The sequence below is a fragment of the Aspergillus karnatakaensis genome (assembly GCF_047715665.1).
Source record: "Aspergillus karnatakaensis strain CBS 102800 unplaced genomic scaffold BJY04scaffold_60, whole genome shotgun sequence".
Taxonomy (NCBI): Eukaryota; Fungi; Ascomycota; class Eurotiomycetes; order Eurotiales; family Aspergillaceae; genus Aspergillus; species Aspergillus karnatakaensis.
Window position 1 is genome coordinate 58,884 of NW_027395772.1, and position 27,982 is coordinate 86,865.

Below are 27,982 nucleotides of genomic sequence, written 5' to 3' on the forward strand. Positions count from 1 at the left end.
TGGAGTATTTCGTACACTCGATTACAAACTAGTGTCACCCCTTGATATTGTTTCTCTGCTCCCCAGAAACTCCAAATTCAAGCAAGTTTGATTGGTGCAGCTAATGGTTGTTCCCTCTCCACAAGTTGGCCAATAACTAACTAACTTTTAAGGGATAAGTCACAGGCAAGCAATCGCTGCGGAGCTAAATTCTCTTTGATTAGAAGTCGATTCTTAGTATAGACGGCTCCCATAAACAAGCCTCTGGTAGATCAAGAATGAGCCTCTTCAAGAGTAAACTAAAGGCTATGACTCTAAAAATCGCGCTGCTTGCTCAACCTCGGCGGTAATAATCTCTTGCCATATCTACCGCCAATAACAGCGAAACGCATGCGTGAATCTAGTCAAATATCTTCTCGGGGTACTAGGGAGACATGGAGTTCAGTACTAACCTCAGCCTCACATCAGTCGTTTCGCCTTATTGCCAACGTAAGCTCGGGGAGTATATGACGTGCCGGGGGGCAGCCCCGGGTGCATTGGCCCTGTAGACGAATTGGCGGTCGAAAAATTTGTATCTATTATTTACTCTTGCGATCTGGCTCGATTGGTCGCCGTTGCAATTTTGGATGTGCTCGGATGTACCACTGTGAGAATTGAGGTGTTCTCGCAATGCCTGCGCGGCTGTGTCAAACGCCGTGGCAGCCACTATGAGGCGCGAGATGGCATCGCTCAGTGGCCCGAGGTGGAGTGAGTGTGGCGAGGGCATGACCTGGAAAGCTTGTGGACGTTCTTCTGGGCCTCCAGTCTCTTGCCTCAGACCTTTGAGGTAGCCATCGAGCGCCACGGCGTATGCGGTGGCATCGAAGGGGATTATGGGATGGTCAGCTAGCCAGGCTGCAGCTAGGGCCCACATCTAGGTGCTTACACCATGGTTCCCCAGGGTAGATCGCCATATTGGTCTACCCATTCCATGGTATTGTAGTCAGAGTACCAGTGGAACATGGGGTCTGTATCAGCTGGCGCGAACCCAAAGCTTATCAATGCTATGCTATTAGGAGGTAGTATGTACTGTCTTCACTGGCTTGTGTTTTAGTCTGCTATCCCATCCATCTCGCACCCTTTGGCCTGGCTGTGTCTGATCTGGGGAGACAACTTGCCTAGTTGTATGATGAAGGACGGTGTATAACAGGGGACTTGCTTTAGTAAAGAACTGTGTTCCAGTTCCTGCAGTCTTAACTTCTAGGAATGCAACACTTGCATGGGGAAGCTAAGGGAGGTAATACTTTACCCAGAAACTAGATCCCCATGTGCTGGCCCCATGCCTACCCTAGCTTATAAACATGATAGTTTAAAGTAGCTTCCAGCCTCCCTTTATCATAATACTAAAGCTGCGGATTACTTTATTAAAAGTTGTAGAGCTACTGTCCAGTTCACTCGCACTAGTGCCCAGAGTATTATAATAGTTCCCAATAACAGCCTTATTATCAGAATCTTTATTAATAATCCCTATAATATTATAACTCTATAGCTACATTTAAACTTTCCATGATATTGATAAGGTAAGCAACTAAGCTTTCTAGTAATAGGCCTATATTATACTTGATACCTAAGTATCCTAACTGCCCTCCATACTAATCCGTGCTAATATCTGCAGCCAGCAGACTATAGCTATTTAAGGCACTGAGAAAAGGCACAGCCTCAGTATATAAAATAGATATTACAGGGAGCTATACAGTATTTATAAGTCTTACCTTGTTAGGGAGGATGTAAGTAAGAATAATAACACACCATCAGAGAATACTATAAGGTAATCACGCAGGGTCCTCTGATTAGCTATAATAGCTCGTTACCTCTGTGATATTCCTGTTACATCAAGGGCCAAGGTATGCAATTATGCTGATAACCTCTTAGTCCCGGGCACTTTCAAGAGCGTGAGAGTCATCGGGGCCACCTTGCTTCCTAATAATAATTTTACCGCGGAGGTTAATGTTAAACCGCCCAAATTATTATAGCCGCCCGCGGTTCAGACACAAGTAAGGCTGCAATCCTAATCACAGCAAGTTCCTGATCATTTACATGTTGTCGTTTCGTTTAATGAACTCCGGCGGAACCTAGATTTTGTATATAGGTGCTGAAAATGCTTCTTTTATTGTGGTTGTAAGGCGGGACAGAAGACTACTGACCTGGAGCACAGAGAGTACGCCCCCGCTATACTAATCATCTTGGAGGACGTGGAGAATGAAAAGAACGCGGAGGATTAACTTCATAGCTGCAGTCCGTGTGCCATGTTAAGGTGTTCATTGTCTCTGAGCAGGTAATATACTTTTTATCTCTAATTTTTGCTGTTGGAGACTGGATCGATTGCGTTGGCTGTATATCCCAGAACCAACCGCGAGAGGCGCTATGGGTGATGGGGAGACTATGATTATGGTATTGGTGTAGGCTTCGGACCAACATCTCAAGGTAGGAGCTGTCATTGTCCGTGAAGCTTAATGTGACTTTTAAGATCACCCGATCATTCAGGGATTTGTGTACCTGACCTACGTGGTTTGGATCCTGAGATACCCTGGGCTCGTACGCGTTTAGTTGAGCAATGACGATTGACGAATAATCTGTAGCTATATGTGTAAAGTTTCTCGCTTTTCTCTTTCAACAAGAGCGGAAAACTTGTGAACGTACCTAATTTTCCAGGCCTAGGAACCTGCGGATACTTCCAAGTCGCCCTACAAAGTATGATTGGTATCTGCAGCATATTCGCTGAACGATTCGTAATAAGTACCATGCTGGTGCAAGATAGGTTGACGATTATCGGGCCTTGTTTTCTGGCATTAGAGATAAGAGGACCTTATCACGTTGCATCTCTAACGACTGCGCCAGACAAGCCCTTTGCAATACTGGGTTATCTCTGGATCCAGGGCTAACATCTATTCGCAGAATAAATAGAAATAACACCCCAGAGCCTTGACTCAACCTTCCCTGCAGCATAGATCCAGAAGAATGTGACTCACCACTCCCATAGCCACGATAGCACCAACAGCCACATCGCTCCTCTTCCTCACAACCCCATTCTCTCAGCCCAACGATTGTATAGTAAACGAAGCACGAACACTAACATATTTTACATACGGAACCACAAGCACGGAGCGCTACCTTATCTCCGATCCTGCTCTCCCGGATTTTCCAGCTGCCAACCATCAGGCTGGGACGCTGTAATCGCCGAAAGCCAAGTCTCAATTAGCTTAGCTGTCTGTCCCTCTGGGTGGGCTACCTTTGAGATTGGAACAGCCACCCAGCATGGCGAGATCGTGACAACCGCCTACTGCTGCGCGGGGTGAGTCTGTCTTCTTGTCCACCACGTTTTCATTCTGGTAGCCTGTCCCTCTATCTGAATATTTATATGATAATCTGGGTCACGCACAAGCGCCCTACAGCCTGTTACCACGTCAAGAATAAAATACAATACCGACCACTACCCACGGAAAATCTAATTCAAACACACCAAACTAACCTTCCTCCTTTTGTCACGGGACAGTGACCACACCCTGTACCACTCAAATAACTACCCCCTCTCCACCCCCGGCTTCTCTAACCCCTGTTCAGGCCTCACTCCTACGCCCAAACCGCCAGGTACAGGCCACATCCTCCACCTCCATCATCCATGGCACATCAGCCGGCACGCGTCCGACCGCGCAATACTCACCCCCGCGCCCCCAACACTGACGCCCTACGAAACAATACACTACCTAGCCGAGAGCTGGAGAAAGTATGCTCTTCCGAGTGATTTTGGCTGAGGCTTGTTCAACAGTTCGTCGGAGTACAACGATAATCCGCTGCGAGATTATGGGGTTGTTTTTAGGCCTAGGCTTGGCGTTGGGGCTTGGAGGGGGGTTGCTGTTGATTATAGGGTGTACTTGTTATTGTTGGTTGCGGCCGCGGAAGGATAGTAATACGATGGAGGGATAGGGTGGTGAAAAAGCCTCAGATACCTGGCCCGGTTATACAATAATTTTAGGTAAGTAGAAGTAAGTGTAGTAAGTGCTTATCCTACTAGATTAACCAGAATTTTATAAATTTATTTAGCTAGAGTACTATTTTATCCTTTGTAAAGCTGCTGGATGGTTTAGAGTATAGATAATTATAAAACTATTCCTTATCTTCTAGTAGTTTTGAATATATTAGGCTAGCTCCTTATAGGATCTGAATAAATAACAGATATTCACCCAGAGTCATGATGTAGTCTTGGGTAAGCACGTCCAGACCATAGATATCATACTTTCTGGCAGTGTAGTAGACCTGAACGCTTCTCTTTCATTCAATCTTGGTCAAGGACTATTAAGGAACACTGTTGGTGCTGTTGCGCCCTTGTTCGCGTCGCAGTTCTTCCATGATGTGGGCAGTCAGTTTGCGGGACTTATCCTGGCGATTTGGCAACTCATCTTGCGTTCATTCCGTTTGTTTTCTTCAAGTATGGGTGGCATATTGGGCGCGGTCGAAGCTTGCTAAATCCCAGGGCCGCAACGATGACCAGTCTATTTGTATCGATAGATTGGATTGTTGAATTCGAGACGATAGACTAGACTGGGGACAGGATTTCAAAGGCAGGAAAATGAGCATTGGTTGAAACGCAAACCAAACAGGTAGTGCTATGTTTTTGGTTTAGTCCGGGTCCTTTTGTCATGTGATCCGACATTGCTAGCCCATTGAGAAAAGGTTTCTCCCCTTAGTCCTGCTCCAGGTTTGAGAGACCTAGATCATGTTACCTCCAGGTAGTGGTTCTCCGCGTTCGAAAACTCAAAACTAAGGCCGAATAGCATCTTCCCCGTTAAAGGTTTCCCCACCAGTTTTCTGCATAGTTCTCCGACCCTTTCCTCCATGAGTGACGCCATAATGAGCGAGGGCACACCATCAAAAGTCATCTCGTTGCGATGAGCAACCGTCGATTGCAATAATCTAGCATTTTATACCGCAATAGATCAAGAAGGGCCATATTCATCGAACCATCCTTTCTACATCCGGTCCCCGGTCGCGCCGTCCGTTACACCAGTACCACAGCCGCTAGAGCCGAAACCCAACCCGAGCAGTTTCCAAACTCAACCCATACTTTCCATTCACCCATCCAAAACACTACACCATGGCAACGCAATACGACGCGCTCGGTGCGGAGTATAACACAGTCGAACAGCTACCGATACGCACCCTCGAGCTCGCGGCAGTACGCGCCCACGTCGGAGACGTCCACGGCCTCGAGGTGCTCGACCTAGCCTGCGGAACGGGGCGCTACACACGGAAGCTCATCGAATGGGGAGCCAAAACCGTGGTCGGGGTTGATATTTCGCAAGCCATGGTGGACGAGGCGCGCCGGGAGTGTGCAAGGGCATGCGAGGGCCGCGTCGACTTCCGCGTTACGGACTGTGCCAAGCCAGGCCTGGATGTTGGCAAATTCGACCTAGTGCTCGCTTCCTGGTTCCTTGATTATGCGCGCAATGAAGAGGAAATGTTTAACATGTGGACTAATATTGCGCGGAGCCTGAAACCCGGGGGTCGCTGTGTCGGGATTACAGTCAATTTGGGGATGCTAGAAACTGGCCTTCCATCCAAGCCGACGTTCGGAATCAGTTTAAAGCAGCTCGAACGGGTCGTTGGTGGCTTGAAGCTTGATGTTCGTGTCCATTCTTTTCCGGAGTTCTCGTTTGAGTCGTACATGCTAGAGCGCGGCATCTGTGAGAGAAGTGCGCAGAGGGCGGGTATTCGCGATCTGGAGTGGATGCCGCCGGTTGACCCTGAGGATCCTTCTATTGAATTTCCACGTTTTGTGGAATATCCGCATTTCTGGGCCTTTACTTGCCGTGGCGGTGGAGCTTGGGATGATGTTTGAACCTTAGATGGTACCCCTCTCTGATGATGTATTCATCCGCGGACGCGCATTTTCTTAGAGTTTGGTGTGATCTCAGATACATCCTCATCTATATTGGACTGTTCAGCAGGCTGGTTGATCGGTATGCGTCGCGTGCTATGGGACACCGTGTCACCTACCACAGAATCTGTGATTCAAAAATACATATTGAGCGATGACCCTCAAACAACACCCTTCGATCAAGGGTACCTCGTGGATAAATATACGAATGAGGACCCAAGCTAGACTCGCGGAACATCAAGACTAAACATATAGCTTATGTAAAGCTTTAACTTTTTGTAACAAAATAAGTAAATACTAGTCAATAACTAATAAACATCTACCATACCTAATCCAGCCCTAGTGGGCCGCAGGTTCCTGGGATTAGCCCAAATGCTTGACGCACGCAGAAAGGAGCTCCAGTACGGCGGCATCAACACTTGATTCATCATTTCAATATCATTCAGCCAAAGCAGGCGTTTGCTTTACTCTAATGTTGCCCCTATGAAAAACCGAGATGAGTGGCCTGGCTCATATGGGTTCATCCACATCATCACTTTTACTTAGGGTCAGGTTTTCAGACTTCCAAGTCACGAATACCTACTATGATTACCCACACGACCTCAGAGTAGGGCGAAGGCGCCCAGGATAGCCCTCCATCCACAGACCATGGAAAAAGCTTCTGCTTCGGGGCAATGCTTTGGATGAAAATGCCAGTACGGAGTCCTCATGTATTTTTCTTGCTGCGCCCAGAGTGTATACTTAGAAATCAGGTAGAGTCACCTCCATCAATACCGTTAACACGGTGCGCCACTTGACTGCTCCTCTGTTTGCTATTATAGTGCATTGCGTAGGAACGCCTATAGACTATATACGCTCTTTCCTCTGTGTTAAATCTAGGTTATGGATGTACAATCCACTTTTCTGATCTTCCTAGATGCTAGCCCAAACCCAATCTCCACACGAGGTTTCATACGACATGCTGTAAAATTACCCAAATAATCAAATTAAAACTACTCCCCTCAGGAAGACGACATCCATCACACTTTATCCTGGGCAAAGAAACGCTCACTAGGTCCCAAGATTCCTGTAATGTGCGCTCCTTCCCAGCGACCAAGGTAAACATCCGAACGTCGTGGATTCGAAGCCGGTGCTTTACAATCGCCGACACCTCATCCCCAACCGGCAGAACAATATCCATAACCATTAGACGGTTTCCAGGGGTGAGTGCGCCATCAAGCGCCGAGAGGCCGAGAGAATTCGCTTCGCATCTCCATCCGAGGAGTCGTGGAAGATGAGACGGTAAAGGAATGCGTCGGCGCGTAAGGGCTTGGGGTTAAAAAAAGTTGTGCTGCATGAATCAAATGGCGGACTCTGCAGGTGCATTCGCGATCGCCTCTTTGGTTTCCTGCACTGTACACTTGATATATAGGAATTTAGTCATGATGGACTAGGCGGCTGGCCCGCGGGAGCCGTCGACCTAGATTGTGGGTTTTACAGGTAAGCTTTGCTTTCCAAACATTTACCCTATAAGCTAGGCAGATCCCTGTTCCATTCACGATGAAATGATCAGCGCCTACCTGGTCAATTCAGGAACAGCGATTGGAGGAGATTCATGCAGTTATTTGGAATCAACAGCTCTTTCCTATATAGACCCAGTGCAGATTCCCCAGCTCAAGATCCTGAGGGATAAATACGGCCTCAATTCTCTATAGATTTGGAAAAATCAGACCTTCATTCTTCACCTCTTTGATACCTCTATACAACGGCCAGTTCAATTTTTTTATATTCGAAGGACCTGGAACATACATCGATCAAGATGCCTAATTTCGCCCAATCAAAAGCCTGGACAAGATGGATGAGACCGCGTTATGCGTCACCAGGCCATTGTGTTCGTCTAGAAAGCCTCCGACAATAGCGAGTCGAATTAGCCGCCTCAGGAGAGCCTCTGATACCCCTGCTGCTGCGGCGAGTTCATCATAGGAACATCACTGGCCGACTGGGATTGTTGAGGGAATTCGGCGCTCGATCAGCGCACCAACTACTCCGGACAGAATGGTCTAGGTATGATATAAACGATCTCTATATCGAGTCTTCTATTTCAGTGCTTTCAGGCCTGCAACTCATCGATTCACCGAATCGCGCTAGGTTGTGAATTGGCGCCGTAGATAGCATTATGATTTCGTGTGCCGCAGACACGACCGCATCTCTCGCAGCGGCGCCCTCCGGTGTTAGAAGCGGATAGTCCAGCGGGCTATTCTGACCTGTTAGACTTGACATCTCATATCGTTAGGCGGCTAGCTCTTGCGAGAACACGTCGACATGCGAGGCGAGTTTGACGGCGAAAGACCGGATTTGACACATCTTGCCTTGGGATGGATCTTATGAGAGACTCTATTTAAGCCCTTCTCTGTAGCCGATATATACTATGGCACTGTATGCTGAAAGAGCAGAGGCTCTAGGCCATGCCTCATTCATGACGGGGCGCGTAGATGACGCCTACACTGGCAGGTGGAGACTGCGATGGTCTAATATGGCCTCGAACGGTGATTTAGTATACGAACTGGTCCCGGGTGAACCGGCCACGCGGATAATTTACTAAAGACAATAAGGATCTGCTTCTTCCTGCCTAAATGTTGATTTACGGGCTTGTCTAGAGCCATCACATGCCCAAACCCAGTAGGGGTTCTCGGCCTCACCTTGGCACCACTGTAGGTGCAGCGCCATTCTTCAAACAAATCTCTGTGTGCTTGAAGCATATTTGCTAGTAGTAGTAGTACCAGACGGTTTTATGCGATTTGCTCGGGAGGCGCTAACGACCGCCGTTGGCATTGATATTGATTCCTCACACGATACAATCCTACCAGGTACGCCGATTCCCGCTTCCCGGAATTACATACACAAGTGCCTCTCCATAACATACCCGCGAGTTCACTTTCGGGGTACACTCCTTCCGGAAATGCGCCATGTGAAATGTTATTACATGTCTGATGAAGCAGTGGATTTAAATAGCTAGTCCCTTTTTCCTCACATAAAGTATACTAATTTAAACATCGTAACAACGAGCGATATGTAATAAGCGGAATCAGATACAGGTATTTTCATGCTTGCTTTTTTGTCCTCTTAGATCTCTTGATTGCTCCATGCATGAAGACACAAGAGAGACAGGCCCGAGATCGAATTCACAATTCTTCCCTGACTATTCCCAGGTAATCCTCCTCAGGCTCCTTCTCGCCTGGCTTGGACGTCCACGTGAAACATTTTTTGGGCTTGATCCACCCGTTGAAAATGCCTGAGATCCAGTTCCATGCTGGAACCATCCCGGCAACAAGGGCATCAGCATGCCCCAAATCCTCGTATCTGTAATACCGGACTTTTGTTCCTTTCGTACAGAAAGACTCGACCAAGGCATCCACATCTTCATTATCGACGGTAATGTTATCGTTCAATCCTTTATAGACAAAGAGTGGGAACTTGGGCGCCTCGCGCCGCCCCATGACCCCATTTATGTTGAGGACATCTTCGAATACGTTCAAGAACTTATTCCCGTTGTCGAAGAAGTCTGAGATCTTGATCCCCTTCAACAGCGGCGGCTTGCAGTTCTTAGGGTGACATCGGTGTTGCGAGTTAAGAAAGGTACGCTTGTGCTGGGGGAGAAGATGCTCATGAAGGTAATCCGACACGTTGGGGAACGCATTCATCACACCGAGGACGGCGTAGGCGTTTATGGCCGACATCTCGCCCCCCTCAATGGAAAGGTACGTTTTGGTGATATTCGGCGGGGGGCCACCAACCACAGCGCCGATAATGCGGAGATCCGGTGCGTATGTAGCGTGGAACTCCGACGCCCACTCTGTTGCGAACCCGCCGCCCGAGTAGCCGTACATGACCGTGTCAGCGTTCTTGTCAAGGCCTGTTATATCGGTCGATTTAAGCGCTGCGCGGATAGAGTCTAATGTCTGGAAGGCTGTCTGAGGGCCGACAGTAAAGGCAGCGTTGGTGCCTTCGTAGTCCGGGATATTGAGTATGGGACCCCTCATGAGAAATGGAAGAACGGAAAGACGCTGGGGCATATTCCAAACGACGGCGTTTCCCTCGGCGCCAAACTGGAGGCCATAGGAGGGGGAGCAGTCAATGTCAGGAGCGTCGTACGCAATTTGGAACGAGAGCAGTCTGTTGTAATTCGGGCGCGGAGGGACAATAATGGTTGTGACCGTGTAGGCCGGGAGCTCCGTCACATTTTGGGTAACGTAGAGCAGTTGGAATGCTTTGGCCTGACTGGGGGCGTTGGGGATTAGGGTGCCCAGCTTTACCTCTCGATGCTTCAGGATAGTGCCGGCAGGAAGTTCGGCCCAGTCACTATTGTCCGGTGTATAAAAAGCATCAGTACTCGGTAAACGGGCCTGTTCGTCTGAGCATTCACACAGAAAGGCGTTAATAAGTGTAAGTAGTAAGATAAAAAAAGTAGACGCCATTATGTGTGAGAAGAATCTTCTATAAGGTTGTCTACCTGATAGCCCTGTGTTGGCGAGTAAAGTATCGGTGCTTTCTATTGCGAAGAGAACAGCAAAGCATCATGATATTTAGGTAGAGATTTTAGGAACTTACTTTGTTCAACCTGATGTCATGCTCAAGATGCATGATATCACCAATGTCCTTCTGATTTTCCTTCCCGTATCGCAAGATACCAATTGGAGTGCATCTGGATAAACTTTATACATGAACTTTCCAGTCCCATGGTTCATCAAGACAGCCCGAATGTCCGGCTTGCCCCCTTCTGCTGTTTATCCAATTTCCAAGAGCGATCAAACATGAACTCTCTCCGTTTCCAAAGTCTGATATCTAAGGCATTTAGGCAGTCATGTATTTTCGCAGCGCGTCTAAAGTAAATAACCCGTCGGTGATGTTTACTTTACGGAAGCACCGGATGTCATCCATCCCATTCTTGCGACTGTACGATTGTTCTTGGAGGGGGGTGTATCACAGACTACTGGGGTTACCCTAGGTCTGTGTACCAAAATTAGTGATGTCTCTAGAAGGGCCCACTCCTGGAGTGGCGCCTCGACTCGAGGTCGGGATACCAGGAAGCAGATGACGCCCAAGATCCGGAGTTAGAATCAGAGTGCAATATCTACACATTTGCGTGACAAAATCGACTGGAGCGCTGGGTGGACGCAGCTGGACGAGTAACGTGGTAAAATCTCCTTTTCCTTCATCTAGATGGAAATTCGGTATCTATACCCCCGAGGTCCGATCAAGAATGAGGTAAATGTGAGAGTCTAGCAACAGAAGGTAGGTGTTCTTGGAGTTACCATGGTTCACGTTGTGGCTACTTTAGACCTGGGTACTGGACTGAGTTGACACAAGTGGCAACCACTCTCAGCATATAATTACCAGATAGATATTAGAAAATACTATTTTTATTTAAGGTAGTACTATATTGTATCAGAAATAGGTTGTTTTGGTTATTTGTATTATTATAAAACAACACAGAAAGCAATAAACAGATGCCTTCTAGTCTCCATAGGAGGGAGTCGTAGTGTCAAGGTTGTTGTTCAGGCCACATGCCGATAATTTGGAAGAAAACACCCTGCCGGGCTTGAGTTCTGATCAGATACCACCAGACGCTTGGTCAACCTACTTAAGCACTGGTGTCATCATTCATTCCCTATCATTTGCCCAAGACCCGCTTGCTGCGAGGATTTATATCACGGTTCAATCACAGGCGGCGAAATATCTTGATCTACACCTATGTAAGTGTGGAGGTCGTTGTTTCCAGGTCTTGCTGACTGTATAGCTCGTAATAAAATTTGAGTACCTACAGATGAGTACAAGCTTCTCCAGACAGCTGTTCTACATCATTCAGTGAACCTAGATATTATGTACCTAGGTAATATCTTACTTGAGCTTCACTAGAATTGGGACTAGAAGGAATATATAAGTAGAATCAAAGAAAAAAAATCCACCTGATGGCTCTCGAATATTTATAATTGCCGGACTTGCATCGGAGTAAATGTTTACTTATGCTGACGCCCATTCTCTTGATAAGTAATGATCCTACCCGACTGATCCAAGTTCGCCACCGTTCAGTCGCGGAGCCACCTTCAAAGGCGCCTGTCTATGTTTCTTCTGCGACGAGACGGTCTTAACGGTGCCTGGACGCGATAGGCATCTGTCGCACGTCGCGATCTGGCTCCACCAGCCTTTGAGCTTCTGCTATAGAGAAGAAAGACAATGCAGCTATTGCCGCAGCAGCAGCTCGTAGGCGTCGGCAGCACTCCCGTATTGCCGCTGTGTAGGCAGCTGCTGATGCCGAGAATGGTGAACAGATGCACTCTGCTGCTCTGCTCTAGTAAGGCAATGTTGACCTTCAATTGCCCTTCCGAGCGGTAGTATCACGTCTCCAGTCTTGTCTGTTGCGCGCTGCACGCTGGTCGTGGGATCTGTCGGCTATGCGCCCCACTCGCGGATCAGGTATGCGCTGCCCTTCGTCCAGGGTCCGAACAGGGACGGGAAGTATTGGAAGTAGGCGATGGTGGCGCAGAGAATTCCCAGTGAAAACCGCCTTGGTCACTAGCTGTTCAGATGGGGGTACTTGTCCTGTCTGGTTCTTTCACTACACAAAAGCTCGACCTATTCGGTTCCAGTGGATATGCAAGATCTCGGATACCATAGAGACTAACAAAAGGTGTCGTGTCCATGGGAGGTGCTGGAACCATGATTAATAAAGCTTTCATTGCTCCTTGGATTTACACTTCTAGTGGATGACGGAGGTATGGTGTAATGACTTAGTTATGCTAGAACGTTCATGGTTACCCTACTGGTCTGTGCTGTCATGCTGATGACAGCCACGGATTAAACTAGGAGCTCCACCTAGATGTAAGCATAAGTTGTAGGTTACGACGTTGGATTTGAAACTGAAATGCATTCTGTAGTCATTCAAGCATATGATCTAGAACGGACAAACAAGCCTACATGGTGCAGGTCTTGTGTAAGTTGTAGTATAAGTGGGCGAGGGCAGAGAGGATCTGTGTAACTTCCTATATAACACATTCGGGAAACTGACCAATAATATACTTTTCACTGGTACTACTAGCATGTGCAATAGAAAGCATAAACAGCTTCTGTTCCTTTGCTAAACCCTGTGCTAAATTGACAATTAATGTATATGAGAAGCAGTCGGACAGAAGGATAAGACACTAGTAGGAGATGGCACCAAATAACTAAAATAAAAGTATCTTCAGAGACCTTTTATACATCTCTTCAAATCGTGCGGCTGGAATGAACACTCATGTAGAAAGGTCGTTATGAAACCACCCTCTTCTCCACCTGATTTAACCCCAGGCTCGCTCTGATGCTTAAACTTCACCACGGCCCTTTCAGCCATATGCCCCTAACCGCAGCTCGCTCCGCACTTTCATTTTCACCCTCTGGAAAAGTTGTCAATAATATCTGTAGCAAGTCGAAGTCATCAGCGAAGGTGGGAAATCTCTACAGGACCGGGAAAACCCACCATTAGCAGTGTTCCGTACGTTATCTAAGCCAGTCGGCAATGGGGTCGCAATTTTACGCGCTACGGGACTTCCAATACTTCTAAGACTTCTGGGGGTGAGGTCCTGACATTGGCACCTTGGCTACCCTTCTGTCTTCACTCCATCCCCCCAGCAAACTTCTTACACATCAATCGAGTATAAAAATATACGAGTCGTCGAATTTGCCCCTGTTGCTGTGAGAGGCTTCGAGGATGACACCTCCGAGCAGCGGCGGCATCGACTCGCTTGACGGTGGCTAGAAATTGGTGCTAGGGAACGCCAGAAAATCCAACTACCCATCAGTTCGCGGATGCCATGTGTTATTTACATGTCCGTGAGGCATTAGTAATACGAACGAAGCTTAAATCTGGAAAGTACAGAGCTGAAAGACACTGGTACTAGCACATTCGACCCCGGCCGAACTTATTTTGACCTTGCGGAGCCTCCAGCTAGACAGATTTAGAGGGTCTGCAAAGCGGTTGATGAAGCAGGGATGTGGGTACGGACGCAATACAGGAAGATTTCGAGAAAAGTTACTAAGCTTTCTGGACAGGTTGTGTTATTGTTGATTGATATGTAGGTAATGCTGCCTGGGCCCGTGGTGGCGAGAAGCCGTTGGAGCATGGGACTTTCGAGACCTTTCATACTCTATATCATAAGCTGGTTGGCAATTATGGGTGTTATTGTTACCAAACTTCGAGTCTTGCCATGCCAAACCACAGGAGCTACCGAATAAACGTTGAATGGTTTGCTGACTGTGCGGATAAGACTCAATCGGAGGGTTACAAGATCCACTCCATTGCCACTATGATTCCTACCCCGTATCAATTCCCGGTTGATACATATTTATTGTTGATAAGAAGACCCTCTCCTCTGCACGCTTTTATGGACGCGTGCGGGAATGCCACCCGGCCAATGTTACGGCGGGGTGCGGAGTCCGTTAATAGATCTGAAGGGGTTTGTCGAAATATTATATATGGTAGTTGAGTCCTACGATGCGCAGATTACACCTGGTAACAGCAGGGGGTATCAGCATCCGGCTATCCGGTCCTTGCCCTTTTTGACGAGAGTGAGGGAAATGGTATGTCCGGATTGAAGAGCAGCGTTATAGGATTGTTGCATCGCCGCAGGAGGATTATCGGACTACCTCCCTGCGGTATAACAACGATTCTTGGTTAGTCGCTCAGCTCAGCTGCTCTAATAATATAAGGACCTTTAGCCAAGAAAACTAAGTGAAGCGGTCGGTGGGCAAGTTTAACCTCAGCCTGAAAAAGGCTTTGCTGCTTGCCCCCTTTCTTCGATCTTTGCTCGAGTATCTTTGTCTAATTGACAGCCATGGGCAGCATGTTTCCTTCTCCATTGGGCATAGATAGGACGTACAGACCGCTTAGCGCGTCAACCGTAGCTATATAAGCGTTAAAGGCGCTGACAATGGCTGTTTTGATACCAGGCTTGATGCCACAAAACGAATTCCCGTCACCTGTTCCTGTTTCCCGCCCTGGCCTGAGCCTGCTAGTATCTGTCATTCATCTAATGGCTCCCTACTGGATCAAACTTGGCTTTCTGGAGCACCCAGGCCGCGGGCGCCAAGCTATTTTGTATGAACATGAACCTAGTACCGGAGATTCCAATAATGTTAGATGTTGAGATTATTCTAAGCCATAGATATAACCTTAATTACGCTATTATAGTGTTTGTCCTCTATATTTCTATTAAGCCTAGTCTTCTTAACTACTAATACTTCTTAGAGCCTGCGCTGTTAGCTTTTATATTCTTAATAGAATTAAACTATACTACTAGTATATTTCCCTAAATAATATATCCCCCTAATATTTATACTCTAAGAATAAGTAAATCTTGTTTAGGGCGGCTATTACCTGCTCTAGTAGTACCCTACTTACTATAATTACCGTGTATACTTTATATATTAACAGGCTTTTCTCGTATAAAGAACAGGGCACAGGACTCGGCAGCCCTATATACCTAAAAAAGTAGATTATAATAATTAAACTATAGAATTCTTAGACTTGCCCTATCGCAGATATTATACTTTATAATTACCTAGGCCTTAAAAAATATAACTAGTAAGCTAAAACTAGATTTCCTTAACTAATACTAGCCTTAACTAGATAGTAATAATAAGTTTTTATTTAAGTTTTTAGATTCTAGTATTTACACGGGCAAGTATAATTTTATTAAGAATAAGTTTTATTTATAGCCTTTAGGTCTACTGCCCTTAATAGCCTCTTAATAGCTTTCTTAAAGTATTTATATAGTTACTAACTATCCCTAGGCTATAATAACTATAAGTAATTATTATCCTAGAAGCCTTATTTACTTATTTAGCTATAATATTACTAACCCCTAAATTCAAGCTTCCTTTACCAGCCTCTTCTACCTCTACCTCCAGCTAGGCGGAAAGCTTTATATTATAGATAATAAAGGCGAAGTGCGGAAGCTATTCTTATTATCCTGCTCTCCGTCGGCGGAACCCTAATTGCCGTCTCCCGAATCATGGACGTGAGACACCACCCGTTCGACGTGATATCCGTGCAACATATGTACGTGCCCTTTAAAAGGATTACTACTCTCTGTATTTAGAACAGACTTCCCCCCAGATGAGATGCTCAAACGGTGCATACACCAACCCGTCAAATAAACGCATCATTTCAACTGGCCTAAGGAGCAATCCCACTAGTAGCTATGTCTACACGATCCGAATTCAATCTTCGATTAACTATCTCCCACTCAGAGCCATCATCCAGAATTTCATTGTCGGTGGCGAGAACATCGTCTTCAACTTTCCTGCTGAGGAGGACTATATAAAGCGCAACGAGCCCCGTTTTGGTGAGACCATTGGCCGTGTAGCCAACGGAATCAAGGATGCCGTCGTACACCTCAACGAGCGGGACTACACGCTTGATAAGAATTACCCACCAAACTCTATTCATTCGGGATTCAAGTGATGGGGGAAACAGCGTTTTCATACAGTGAAGGAGAAGCTTCATGGCAGAGATGCATGGAGATTTTCACTATACTAGCCAAGATAACGATGGGAGGTTCCTGGGCACGGTCGATGTGACTGTTTAGTATACAAAGTATGAGAAACCAAGCACGAGCCGGAAGGCCGTGCTCGAGATTGAATACGAGGTGTCGGCTCGGCATATGGAGTGCGATCAGACGTCAGTTAGTGTCACAAATCACAGGTATGCCATCCATGCCCATGGCCATTGTCAGGAGTCAAAGCTCTATGGGATACTGACCTTATGTCTACCTCCAGTTACTTCAAACTGACGGGAAACACTACGATTGACGGCACTGTAGCGCAGCTATCTGCGCGCAAATACCTGCCCATCAACCAGGCGGGCATCCCAATCGGTACAGTCGAGGACTTTCCAACTGATATTACAAGTCACTTTCTACTACAAGAGTCTAGCCCTGCAATTGATAACTGCTTCGTGCCGTACACCACGATTGATCCATTCAAGGTGCCCCTGGATACACGCCAGCTGGATCTCCAGTTGCTTGGATTTTTCAAGCATCCAGATTCGGGCATTCACCTGGAGGTTTTTAGTACGTACGGAGCCAGCCTTTCAATTCTACACCGGTGATCACATAAAATGTCACGGGAAATCCCAGCTATGGCTCTCGAGCGGGATTCTGTGTTGAGCCTGGCCGGTTTATCAATGCAATTAATCAGCCTGCATGGCGAACTATGAGTCTTTTGAAGAAAGGACAGGTTTACGGGAGCAAGATTGTTTATGAGTCATGGAAGGAATGAGCTTTGGTATAAAAGTTTGAATCAAGGGCTCTGTGGTTTTGATCTAAAGAATTGTGCCGATTTTGAGAACGTGGACAAGACCAGTTGGGAAATGGTATGGGTTGTGGACAGTCTCTGCTAAGCCTTAGAATTCCTAAAGACTATGGGCCAAAGTAGGGGTAGTATTACGGAATTAGGTGGCCACGGCCTGCATGAGAGATATGATATGGAGATTGAGAACTAATCCACTGGAAGACTAGTAATCTGGCTTTTAGGGTATGGAGAAATACTTGATTATAGGTAGCTCTGTTCTAAGTGTACTTCTCTCAGCAATAATATTATATCATTGCGAATTTTGATATGCGGTTCTTACTAGCATCAAACCTTTCGCATGTGTAAAGAGGAATATAGGTCATGGAGCAACAATAGCTACAATGTTGAGGTAGCAGGATAGCTAGAGTCTGGTCGTATATATATATCTTGAGCCACACTAAGTCCCTCCTGATACAGATCATGTTTGCTTCGCTGTTTCTGTGGACAATGTTCACATAGAAGTGATGCTACGTATATCCGTGTCTTGTTGATCCTTCCACTATACCTGGTTGCGGTCTCTGGGCTTGACCACTGCCCAAACCACATACCGTTTCTTGCCATGTGGCTCACAGGTCAAGGTCAGTGACACCGGTTTGTCACTCCGATTGCATGATGAGGCGCAGTTTAGTCTTGAACGTCTCGGGTATCTGGGCCTATATGATATTGCTCTGCGAGGTTAAGGGGGTTTATGTGTCCTGCTGCTGCAGCCGCGTTTATAAGGGTCATGTTTTGAAGTGTTGACACCGATATAATGTTTGCACCAAAGTCGGGCAGTCCTTGAAGAATCTCAATCTCCGCGACACTCGGCGACTAAGTGCAGCGTATGGCCAATCCCTTCCTGAAAACGGGGATCACCGTTTCTGGCTAGAATCTGAAGCACGGCCCAACATATTGACGCGGCCACGTTTGAGACTACGCTATCCAATGTATTTCCACCTCGGCCGGGTGTCATCCCAGGAATGGTTTTTTGGGACACGAGGAACTGCCAGCATCGTTCCTAATAGACAGGTCCGCTCTTGTATCGAGCGAAGGACATAGGGGTCTCTCAGGCTAAAGCTAGACGGCAAGGTAAAGGGCCGTCCTACCTCTCAGGGAATAAGGACAGGTGATTTTATTAAGAAGTATGAGATCATTTTGTGTTCATCGTGGCACTTTGTGTTCATGATGTGCTATCATTGTAAATTGTGCTGTATGTGCGCGCTAGTTTATATATTCATGGATGGAGCAATGCACGGAATTGCCAAGTGAGTTATAATGGTAAACTCAAAGCTTTTATATCAAGATATTTTCTGATAGTTAGATTCATCTCCAAAGCCAGAGCCGCAAGGGCTAGCACCATGGTGCTTGAAAGATGAGTTGGTCAAGGCCCATCGAAAGGATTGGGCGAAAAGACATGAAGGGGAATACCTTTGAGTTTATTTTCACGTGAGGGCGTGCTACTTAAATAACCCTTCTGTGTCCAATCCTGGCGCCTGTTTTGGAGTCACATCAATGCTTGCTATCAAGACCTTTTATCTTATAAGCTTAAACAGGAATTGCGCTTTAGGGTGGTCTATTCCTGGACTCTTTGCTTGAAGCAAGACGGGTGCTGGTCACTAACCTAGGCTATTTTAGTATTCTCAGTTGCTTGCTTTCATTAGAAGGATAAAAAAAATTAATGACAGATTGCATGATTCAGATTACTAGGTAATGTAATTGACACTTTTAAGCCCATGGAATAGAGACTAATATAGAAAAGATCAAAAGGGTGTTGCTCAGTGAGCGTTCCGAACGGTTTCGAACAAGTCCTCATCAAACTCCATGTCACTGTCATCATCACCAGGCTCCCAGCTTCCGTTCTCGAGGGTCAGATGTTTGACGCAGGACTTTTGCAAGTAGCCCGCGTCGACGAGCAATGTGATGTTCCCCGGTACAAAATACTGCATTCCACCCCCGGGCTGCCCAAACCACGGCGCAACCTTTCCATAGTATGCCGGGAAATCCTTGATCACTTTATACAAGTAGTAATTGAGACTATTGACATCGGTCCGTTTTGTAATACCATTCGGCGGTATAGCCCTACTCGCGTAGGTATCACCATTCTTCGACAAATAGCTCCCATTGGGGTGGCCAAAGCGATCCAAAAGCTGTCCGGTCTTGACAATAATGGGTTTCGCTGGGCCATCGAAGCCATCCCTCGGGGGGTAGTTATACTCGTCTTTCTTGGGATCCTTGCATTGTGATTTGGTAAATTCGGGCAAGAATTCTCGCGGACAGATCTGGCCAAGGGGTTTATAATCCTTGAAAAAAGATGCCATCTCTGTGCCGCAGATATTGACACTGCTGTTATAGCTAGCAGGACCGAGGAACTTGTTCTTGCAAATACACTCGTTGCAGCCGGTGCTGAGATCATCACATGGTTCCATGGGGCACTTTGGGCATTTGGGTTCGTTATCATGAACCCGTTTCTGACCAAAATGAGTCATTACTTACTTCTGTTTGGCCGTATACTCCTAACAGTAAAATTAGGGTAAGGCTGATAGTATATAGCAGACTAGGCATGGTATTTGTATTGGGGTGAGAGGGTTGGTAACGGAAAAGGCTTTGCAAAGGTTTGTTGAGAGGTAGGAACCGAAGACCTCGGGCCTTATTTATAGGCCCACTGGACTAATGGTCTAAGCACTGCGGTACCAACTCTTGATGATATCATACCAGTGGGTGACACCGACACAGGTCTTTTGTGGCATCATGACAATTCGCACAGACAGGCGAGACTGACTGAGACTGGCGCTCTCGTATCAGCAAATTCAGTCATGGACACCGTTACATTCTCCACTATAGCTACTCCATTATGTCAACCTTGATCAAATTGAATACCCGGGCCTCACTTTACACAGCATGGACATGACACGGCCTCCAATGCAGGAAAAGGCGTGGGCAAAAGGGCTTGCCTTTATGAAGCCATCGGACAGAGGATTGGTGTTTAAAAAAGGCATGGCCTAGGCTATCGCTGATATACTATCAAAGGGTTCGATAATAATGATACCAATAGTCGTTCGCTAAGCAAAAGGGATATTTTAGCTGGAATCAGTAAACAGATGTAGGTATCGCTACACTTCCATATCCTGATCATAATGCAGGGTATGTGGGACGGGAATTACGATTCCAGCCTTCGGAGACGTTAAAATTGGCGTCGTTATGCTAACTAACAGATTAGGACGAAGAAGGTCTTGCGCTCATAAACGCAGGTTTACCGGTGGTTCAGAAAATTTACCTCCTGACATCAATGATGGCAAGCTTGACAGAGTGTAGAGTCCCGTGGAAGCGGATATGTCCTGCAGATTTCCTGAATGCAGCAAGTCGAACTGCTGTGTTTTTGTTACATTGATTTGATATAGTTGCTGATTGCGGAAAAGAAATCCGGATTCTTTTTCCCGCTTTTTCCTGTGGAATGCTCGGATCTACCCATAACGGGAGAGCGAATAATGGGGACGTCATTGAGATCACCAGCTGTTCGTTCACATATTCGCTCACATCTATCGTTCAAGCTCCATGTCCCAGCCGCTCCATTTGGAATCAGTCCAGATGGTTCATGGGTCCCAGCGGCGTGAACAAAAAAAGTCCAGCCGTCAATTACCGTATGCATCAGCAGTATGAAACGCCGATAGGCCAGGTGTTAAACCATCTGGCATTTTTTAAATCATAAGAGCGCCAGAGTAAGACCTAACCGACTATAATGGTCAGTACGATGTCTACTAGTGACGTGGATTCTCAACGAGGTCCACACTCTGCCGTGTGCCGGACTCTCCCATCATTTTTCAAGCGGAGCGTCGGCTAGTTGCTGCTCCACCTGGCTCAAGCCGCACGGAAATGTGCGGAGTATGGATGATTGTTAGGGTTCCGGTTGAGCTGATGAGTTTCTGGTTGAAAACCGACGTTGTGGCGTAGTACGATTCATATCTGTGAGTACTCCCACGCGGTGCTGTAACTTTGCATCCGAATTGCGACTTTAAGTAGGTGGGATGGTGGCTCTTCGGAATGTAAGGATTTTAGATACAAGGGATTTTGTGGAACGGTGACGTGTGACAATGCACAGCTCAAGAGCGTCATATTTATGATTCATATGCTGTGCTTTGGACAGGTTGAAGGTTCTTTTGCGGTTTCTGCTACTTTTGGAGGGTGGCGTCAGATATTGAAGCCGCCCTTCTGAAGCATTTGTGGCCGGACACTGCAGACTACGAATGCTGAATGGAAGACATGCTAATGGAGACGGTAAGTGTTCGTTGGAATCCTTCAAAACATCTCGGCAGAGATGGAACGCGAGGATTGGCGAATAAAAGAAGGAGTTTTGGCACAAAATGTCCAGCTTCAAGCATGTTCCATTTTTACTTTACATTATGGCACGGCCTGGATAAATCAAAACCCGGGCACCAATACTTTTCTTTTGCCTATCGAACATTCTTGAATCGCGTAAATAAAAGACCCATAAGTTACATATCAAAATCCAACCACGCATCAAACTCTAGCGCCATCCACACATCGATACACTTGTCTTCGCCGCCATCGCCAGCAGCCCACTGGTGACGAGGGTAGGAAACAGTGTTGTTTCTCCGATAGACTGCGTTGCCGGTAGCATCCTCATGCCATATCCGCCCGTGCTCCTCCAGAGGTTCTAAACCGCAGTGTTTTACTCCAGGAGGTGCAGGTGGGAATGCATCATCCTCAAGCCCCAATGACTCCATCGGGATGCTGGAGCAACTTGAAGATGAGGACTCAGGGATAATGGAGTCGCATGTTGACGGCTTCGGCGCCCACATACCACCAATCCTTTTCCCTGGCTTACTCGGGGTGCCCTGAGAAAGGCACGTGTGGAGCTCTTTAAAGGCATTGTCGTGGTGGTCATGGTACTCTGCTTTCACATTGTGTCCTGCCGTTGCTTTGTTAGCATAAATCTCTTCGCACTCCCCACCTTCGCCGACAGAAACCAGATGAGGGCTGAGAATAACGCTACTTACCTGCCGTCCAGAACTGCATGTGGCATAGGTTTTGCTTGTTATCCTGCAGGCGGAATTGGAACCCACTTAGATTGTAAAAATCGTGATTTTTGAAGTCATGGCCCCACCACAGCTCGCAGACCTTGATAAACTCAAGTGGAGGAAATTTGATACCCTGCTCGGGCAAGTCAAATGTGGTCCTAACCGGTACCTGACAAGCCTTCTTCCACCGGCCTGGGCTAGCCATCTGTTTTAGACGTAGAACAATTGCTCCCAGCCGGCCGTGCGCCTGCAGCGAACCGTACTTGCGTGGCTTCAGGGATTCCTTGAACGGGAACGGTTCATGTCGGAGAGGCCGCCGTACTATTTCGTGCTTGTGACGCACCGTATCCCTCAGGGACCCGAATATAGGCTTGATACCGTCGTTTGCCCCAACATGCACGAAAGCATTTGGAGGGTAAACTTCCACCGTGATTGCGTAATTGGCAATCTCAACCAGCTCCTTCACCAAAGGGTCGTTGATGCTCTCAGGGCGAGGCAGAAAAACCATTCCCTCGCCTCCCCAGAGAGTACCCATGATTTGTGGCTTTGCTGGTGAGGGCGTGAGCCGATTCCGGTGTAGGGTCACAACAGGGTTTTTTTCTCGATAATACTTCTGTACATGGTAGCTCACAGAGGCTAGATCAACGACTCCTGTTCCAGAGAAGTCACCGGCTACACACCGAGCTGATGACCCTGGTGCAATATGCCACTTGGCCACGATGCAGTTCTCAAGATCAATGACCTTGTAGCACCAGATTCCCTAAATGCTGCCAGTCAGTAATGCTCATAGCGTGCTATAATAAGGATTTTGCTGTTTCTACGTACCTTGTTGGGAGAGAAACCCGTTACATCCACGTCCTAGGATCGTACGAATTAGTGTCAGACAATCACGAAAAAAAAAAAAAAAAAAAAAAAAATACTGACAGGAGTGTTGCCCTCGGGATCGCGATCCACAGGGCCAAACATGGAGACCAGGATCTCATCATTACCATCACCTGCTCATGTTAACCATTTGCATTGCACCGCGGGTCCTACCACTTTCTCATACCATCAATATCCGCACAGACAATATTGTGTACCGGCCCATCGCCCCAGCATTGCTTCTGAGTCGGTGTTCCAAAGATATCAAGGACATGGCGTTTCCACGGATTTCCTGTTTGCCCACGCTCTGCTTTGGTGTAAAGACTAAGGTACGGCCCGTGGAATGGTTCACCAGCGACAACATAGGCAAATGTGTCACTACCCATCTTTCCCGAATCGACAGTCCCAGCACCCCAGAGAGTACCGGCTGCGGGGAAAAAGGAATTCTCGCGCTGCCAGCGTGTTTGTTGTTCGCCTTGGCCAATGAATTCTCGTTTCCAATGGCCATCCTCATAGTAAAGACGGCAAATACCGTCCATTGATGCGATGAGCAACGAGTCAAGGCCCTGAGGACCGTTGAGGCTGTTATATTAGTTAGTGTAGCACTTGTGGAGACCCATAACAATTGGCAATAATCACCTTTTCTTATAGATCTCATGAATGAGCCGGAAATGTCCATCATCCACAATATCTTTCCTCCATTCCTTTCTAAAAGATAAGCCAGATGGATTAGTCCAATGGACTGTACAGGGTGATCAGGGATGTCACTTACACTTCCTTAATTACCCTGCTATCCGGCTTTTGAAAGCAGATGAGGGGCGCTGGGGTACTCTGCATGCGTTGTTAGTTGACATGGCAAGCGAAAGCCTGTCAGCTAGCGGAAGCCTGCCCTACTTTATCACGTTTTCCATGAACGACAGGCGCAGCAATGATCTCCGGGAATGTTCTCTGCGTGAAGTACCCCACTGCAAGTCGGTGGACGGCCGGCCACCTTCCAATGAAGTGCTGCTTCCACTGAGCTTCAGGGTTCTTGCGAGGGTTTTCCAGCCATATGATATCCCCGCCCTCGGGATCGCAGTCAATCATGGTCTTGCCAAAATTATACCCAACTACCACATCATTATAGCCATCGCCAAGCATATCCATGGAAGCGGCGGGGACGGGAGTAGGTATATGGCAAATAACGCGCGTGGCCCATTCTGCAGTACGGCTCAGTTAATATGGGCAGATTGGCTTGTTCTCGATCAGGCTATTACTTACTGTCTGAATGACTATCCTCATCCACTAAATCACGATGCCGCTTTAGCTTCGGTGCCCGAGGGTACGACGGGGTCAAGTAAAGCTCACTACCACTCACCATTTGCGTCGCTATTACCAGAGAGCGGCTCATCATCATTTTCTACCTTATCACCCACATCGACCCAGTTGAAATCTTTCTCGGCGGAAGACGTACCCTCACCACGAGAGTTATCTAGCCTACGTGGATTCTCAAGATATTCTATCTCCCCTTGCAAGCCGGATCTAACGAGTTAAGTCGGTGACATTAGATATATAACCATTACTTAAACCGAGACCTTTGGCAGGAACATACACAATAAGCCCAGGGGCATGATCATCCTGGTGATAATAGAACTTGTCAATCCAGTAACCATCCTTGCGCTTATGGATTTCGGTGTGCTCGAAGTTGGGTGGGCGAACAGTAGACATCATGGCTTATTTCCTTTCTGGCAAAATGGAGGAACCAAAGTAAGGTGATATCAGATCAGACAAGAAACAGAGATGAAGTGTCTATAAGGAACGGCTGCTTCCTCTTCTACTTCTAAGGGCAGTCCCAACGCGTTAGACATCCTCTCCCGGGCATTCCTCGACCAGACCAAGCTACCGCGAGCAAAAGTGGTGATGTGTCGGACGATTAATTTAGCTTAAGGCCACCCAAAGGTAGTTTGAAGCAAGTCATTCTAGGCTCTATCGCAAATGGCAATTCCGAAAGAGGCCGAAAATAGCACTTGATAGTGTGATATCTTGATTGGGGCAATCCGCCGAGCGACAGCGAGGAAAAGTTGTGATGTGTCGGACCTATGCCATGACTCAACCTGAGTTCACGTCAAGTAATCTCAAGCAAGTTATTGTCAGGTTTATCTGAAAAGGAGATCCAAAAGAGAACGAAAATAATACCTAAGGCTGTACTATCTTAATCAGGACAACCCGTCGAGCAACTGCTCTCACCCGGCTCAGGTAGACTGTCGTGTTCGCTAAGCTTAACACTCAGCTACTGTATCCACTGTCTGTCTCGGGACTCTTAGCAAATGACAGACAGAGAAGAATCCAGGAGGCGCCTCCCTGCATCAGTGTAACACATCATTCCACCTGCATGCTGCAAAGATACGAGACTCGTTCTTACGCCATAGTGATTGGCACACTTTGCTGAGCGACCCATGTTTCCTCTAATTATCTTTGGCTCCTGGCATAGTAGTATTTGAATGGATCCGGTGCGTCGTAGTGGTTTGTTTCTGGATGCCGGGGATTATCTCCAGCCTCCGGCCGAGTGACGGTGCATGCAAACCACAGGGCTTTGGATTCTTCAGGTTGTATGTGCCCCAAATGTTACCTCAAATTCTCCACGTCCTGTTACTTGCGTTTTCACGATAATGCGTTCGCAGCAATTCGGCCGAACGCAACATGGCCTGCCTGAAACCTTCACAGGATTCAAGCATGATCATCCTAGTATGCCCTCTAGATACTAGACAAGATCAATGACGCTTTCTACATCCTAAACTACACGTCATTAGATCATCTTGAGGGTTTTAGCAGCCTGTTTACATCATTGATTATACCCCAGCAATAGTTCAATGATTATAAAACCTAATCATCCTCTGCCATGTCCCCCAACCTGCTCGCAACCATAGTACAGGAACAAGACGCTGTCTTTCCATTATTTCTGGCATCATGCCTGCAACCGAATCACGGCGCAACAATCAATTGCCCGAGCTGGAATGCGATGTCCTAAGTGAGACGGCTCTGACCCTCCCTGAATTTAATAACGCTGATCTTTAAATTTTCAGTCATCGGCTCCGGCCCAATTGGGGCAACCTATGCAAGGGAGATCCTCAAAGGCTGGACAGAATCTCCCTCGGTCGTTATGGTAGAAACTGGAGCACAGTGCGTAATTCTGCTCATTCGTCTCCTGATATTGAATTGGATCTTCAGCTGGCTGACTTCGAGACTATTCGTTGACTAGGGAATCAAAGATACCGGGTGATCACAAGAAGAATGCTGTGGTCTACCAGAAACATATCGATTCGTTCGTGAAGTAAGTGTTTTCATCAACACATCCCCTTGAATGTCCCCAGACTTACAAGTCCAAGTATCATCCAGGTAGCCAGTCCCCCCATTTCTTGAACCAAGAGGCACCCTCTGATTTGACGATTAAAGGGCAGTCTATATCCCAGCTCTGTGCCTACAGTAGTGAATCCGAATCTCAAACTGCCCCCGGTCTCCTGGTCTCCTCGGTGAGCTCCCCCCAAAGGAGAGATCGTTAGGTTAACATTCATTGCTAATGAGTCGCCCAGCGGGACACAAAACTTCAATGGTCAGAATCAAGAGCAGAACATCTACCGGAACCTGGATTCCAATGGAGTCTCTCGCAATGTTGGTGGCATGTCAACCCAGTGAGTGCGCACCAACAGTAAGAGAAGCTTTCATTTTAACGTTGACCTCACCCAGCTGGACTTGCGCGACACCTCGACAGCACCCGAAAGAGCGATCGAACGTGCTAGATAATCTCGATGGCCTCTACGAGAGAGCCGAGAAGCTAATCGCCACCGATACCAAGGGGAACGTTCTCAAAGACTCCATCCGGCAAAGGCTAGTTCTGAAAATCCTGCGCGATCAATTCACCGACCGCGACGTCAAACCACTCCCGCTGGCCGCGAAAAAGGTCGAGGGCAAAAATCTCATAACCTGGTCTTCGTCGGCTACCATCCTGCAGGACCTTCTGAAGCAGAAAAAAATGATATTACGACAACAGCATATCTGCGAAAAGCTGGAATTCCAAGGCTCCAGAGTCAGCGGGGCGATCGTAAAGAGACTCGCCAAGGCGAAAACCAAAAAGGATCCAGAGGACAGGCTCAGGATCAAGGCACAAACGAGACTGCCGATCCCTTGCGGATTCCCTTCGACGACCTGGACCCCCAGGTCACCCTCCCATTCGGGGAGGGACACGAGTGGCATACTCAAATCCACCGGGATGCCTTTTCTTATGGGGCAGTGCCACCCGCCATCGACAAGCGGACTATTGTCGACCTCCGCTATTTTGGAGGCGCCGAGGTCCAGAGACAGAACCGCGTGAAGTTTTCCAAGACGCTCACGGACGCGTACGGCATGCCGCAGCCTACATTTGATTTCAGACTCTCCAAGAAAGACCGGAAGGAATCACACCGAATGATGGAGGATATGGAAAAGGTTGCCGGCGTTTTAGGTGGCTATCTCCCGGGCTCAGAGCCGCAGTTCCTCGCTCCTGGCTTAGCCCTTCATGTCTGCGGTACAACTGTTGCAAGCCGCCGCGATCCAAACTTGCCCGACGAAGAGCAAAAGGACAAGTCCTGTTGTGACGAGACTTCCAAAGTCTGGGGCGTGGATAATCTTTACCTCGGCGGCCTTAATGTCGTTCCAGGGTCTAACGCCTCCAATCCAACCTTGACTGCCATGTGTTTTGCCATCAAGGGTGCGGAGGCGATTAGGAACCAGCTGAAGCGCAACAACTCATGTGTTGAGGACGACACCAGCGACGATAGGTCAAATCCAAGTGAGCCGGACAGTGACGAATCAGAGCCGTAGTTTTGCTCATTAC

The 27,982-nt window shown here is 47.4% G+C and overlaps 6 protein-coding genes across 6 annotated transcripts; 3 read left to right on the forward strand and 3 right to left on the reverse strand.

Moving 5' to 3' along the window:
- Positions 1-4,724: 4,724 nt before the first annotated feature.
- BJY04DRAFT_199095 (class I SAM-dependent methyltransferase) lies at positions 4,725-6,063 on the forward strand. The gene has a single exon (XM_073712714.1). It carries the CDS (start codon positions 5,111-5,113, stop codon positions 5,852-5,854), a length of 744 nt encoding a protein of 247 aa, XP_073566808.1. The 5' UTR covers positions 4,725-5,110; the 3' UTR covers positions 5,855-6,063.
- Positions 6,064-8,876: 2,813 nt separating this feature from the next.
- BJY04DRAFT_210239 (putative lipase) lies at positions 8,877-10,347 on the reverse strand (the record flags this gene model as incomplete). Its single annotated transcript, XM_073714224.1, has 2 exons — positions 8,877-8,913; positions 9,152-10,347. The coding sequence occupies 2 exons, from the start codon at positions 10,345-10,347 to the stop codon at positions 8,877-8,879; spliced, it is 1,233 nt and encodes a 410-aa protein (XP_073566809.1).
- Positions 10,348-15,918: 5,571 nt separating this feature from the next.
- Positions 15,919-17,185, forward strand: BJY04DRAFT_210240 (galactose mutarotase-like domain-containing protein; the record flags this gene model as incomplete). Its single annotated transcript, XM_073714225.1, has 6 exons — positions 15,919-15,965; positions 16,103-16,366; positions 16,446-16,488; positions 16,531-16,610; positions 16,685-16,981; positions 17,044-17,185. 6 exons carry the CDS (start codon positions 15,919-15,921, stop codon positions 17,183-17,185), a joined length of 873 nt encoding a protein of 290 aa, XP_073566810.1.
- Positions 17,186-19,011: 1,826 nt separating this feature from the next.
- BJY04DRAFT_222499 (TNT domain-containing protein) lies at positions 19,012-19,662 on the reverse strand (the record flags this gene model as incomplete). The annotated part of the gene is made up of 1 exon (XM_073717394.1): positions 19,012-19,662. One exon carries the CDS (start codon positions 19,660-19,662, stop codon positions 19,012-19,014), a length of 651 nt encoding a protein of 216 aa, XP_073566811.1.
- A 2,064-nt stretch (positions 19,663-21,726) lies between these two features.
- On the reverse strand, positions 21,727-22,780 carry BJY04DRAFT_231152 (uncharacterized protein; the record flags this gene model as incomplete). Its single annotated transcript, XM_073719449.1, has 2 exons — positions 21,727-22,163; positions 22,252-22,780. 2 exons carry the CDS (start codon positions 22,778-22,780, stop codon positions 21,727-21,729), a joined length of 966 nt encoding a protein of 321 aa, XP_073566812.1.
- A 3,299-nt stretch (positions 22,781-26,079) lies between these two features.
- Positions 26,080-27,969, forward strand: BJY04DRAFT_222501 (uncharacterized protein; the record flags this gene model as incomplete). Its single annotated transcript, XM_073717395.1, has 8 exons — positions 26,080-26,140; positions 26,196-26,292; positions 26,372-26,443; positions 26,499-26,508; positions 26,566-26,642; positions 26,703-26,801; positions 26,857-27,211; positions 27,265-27,969. The coding sequence occupies 8 exons, from the start codon at positions 26,080-26,082 to the stop codon at positions 27,967-27,969; spliced, it is 1,476 nt and encodes a 491-aa protein (XP_073566813.1).
- Positions 27,970-27,982: the final 13 nt, after the last annotated feature.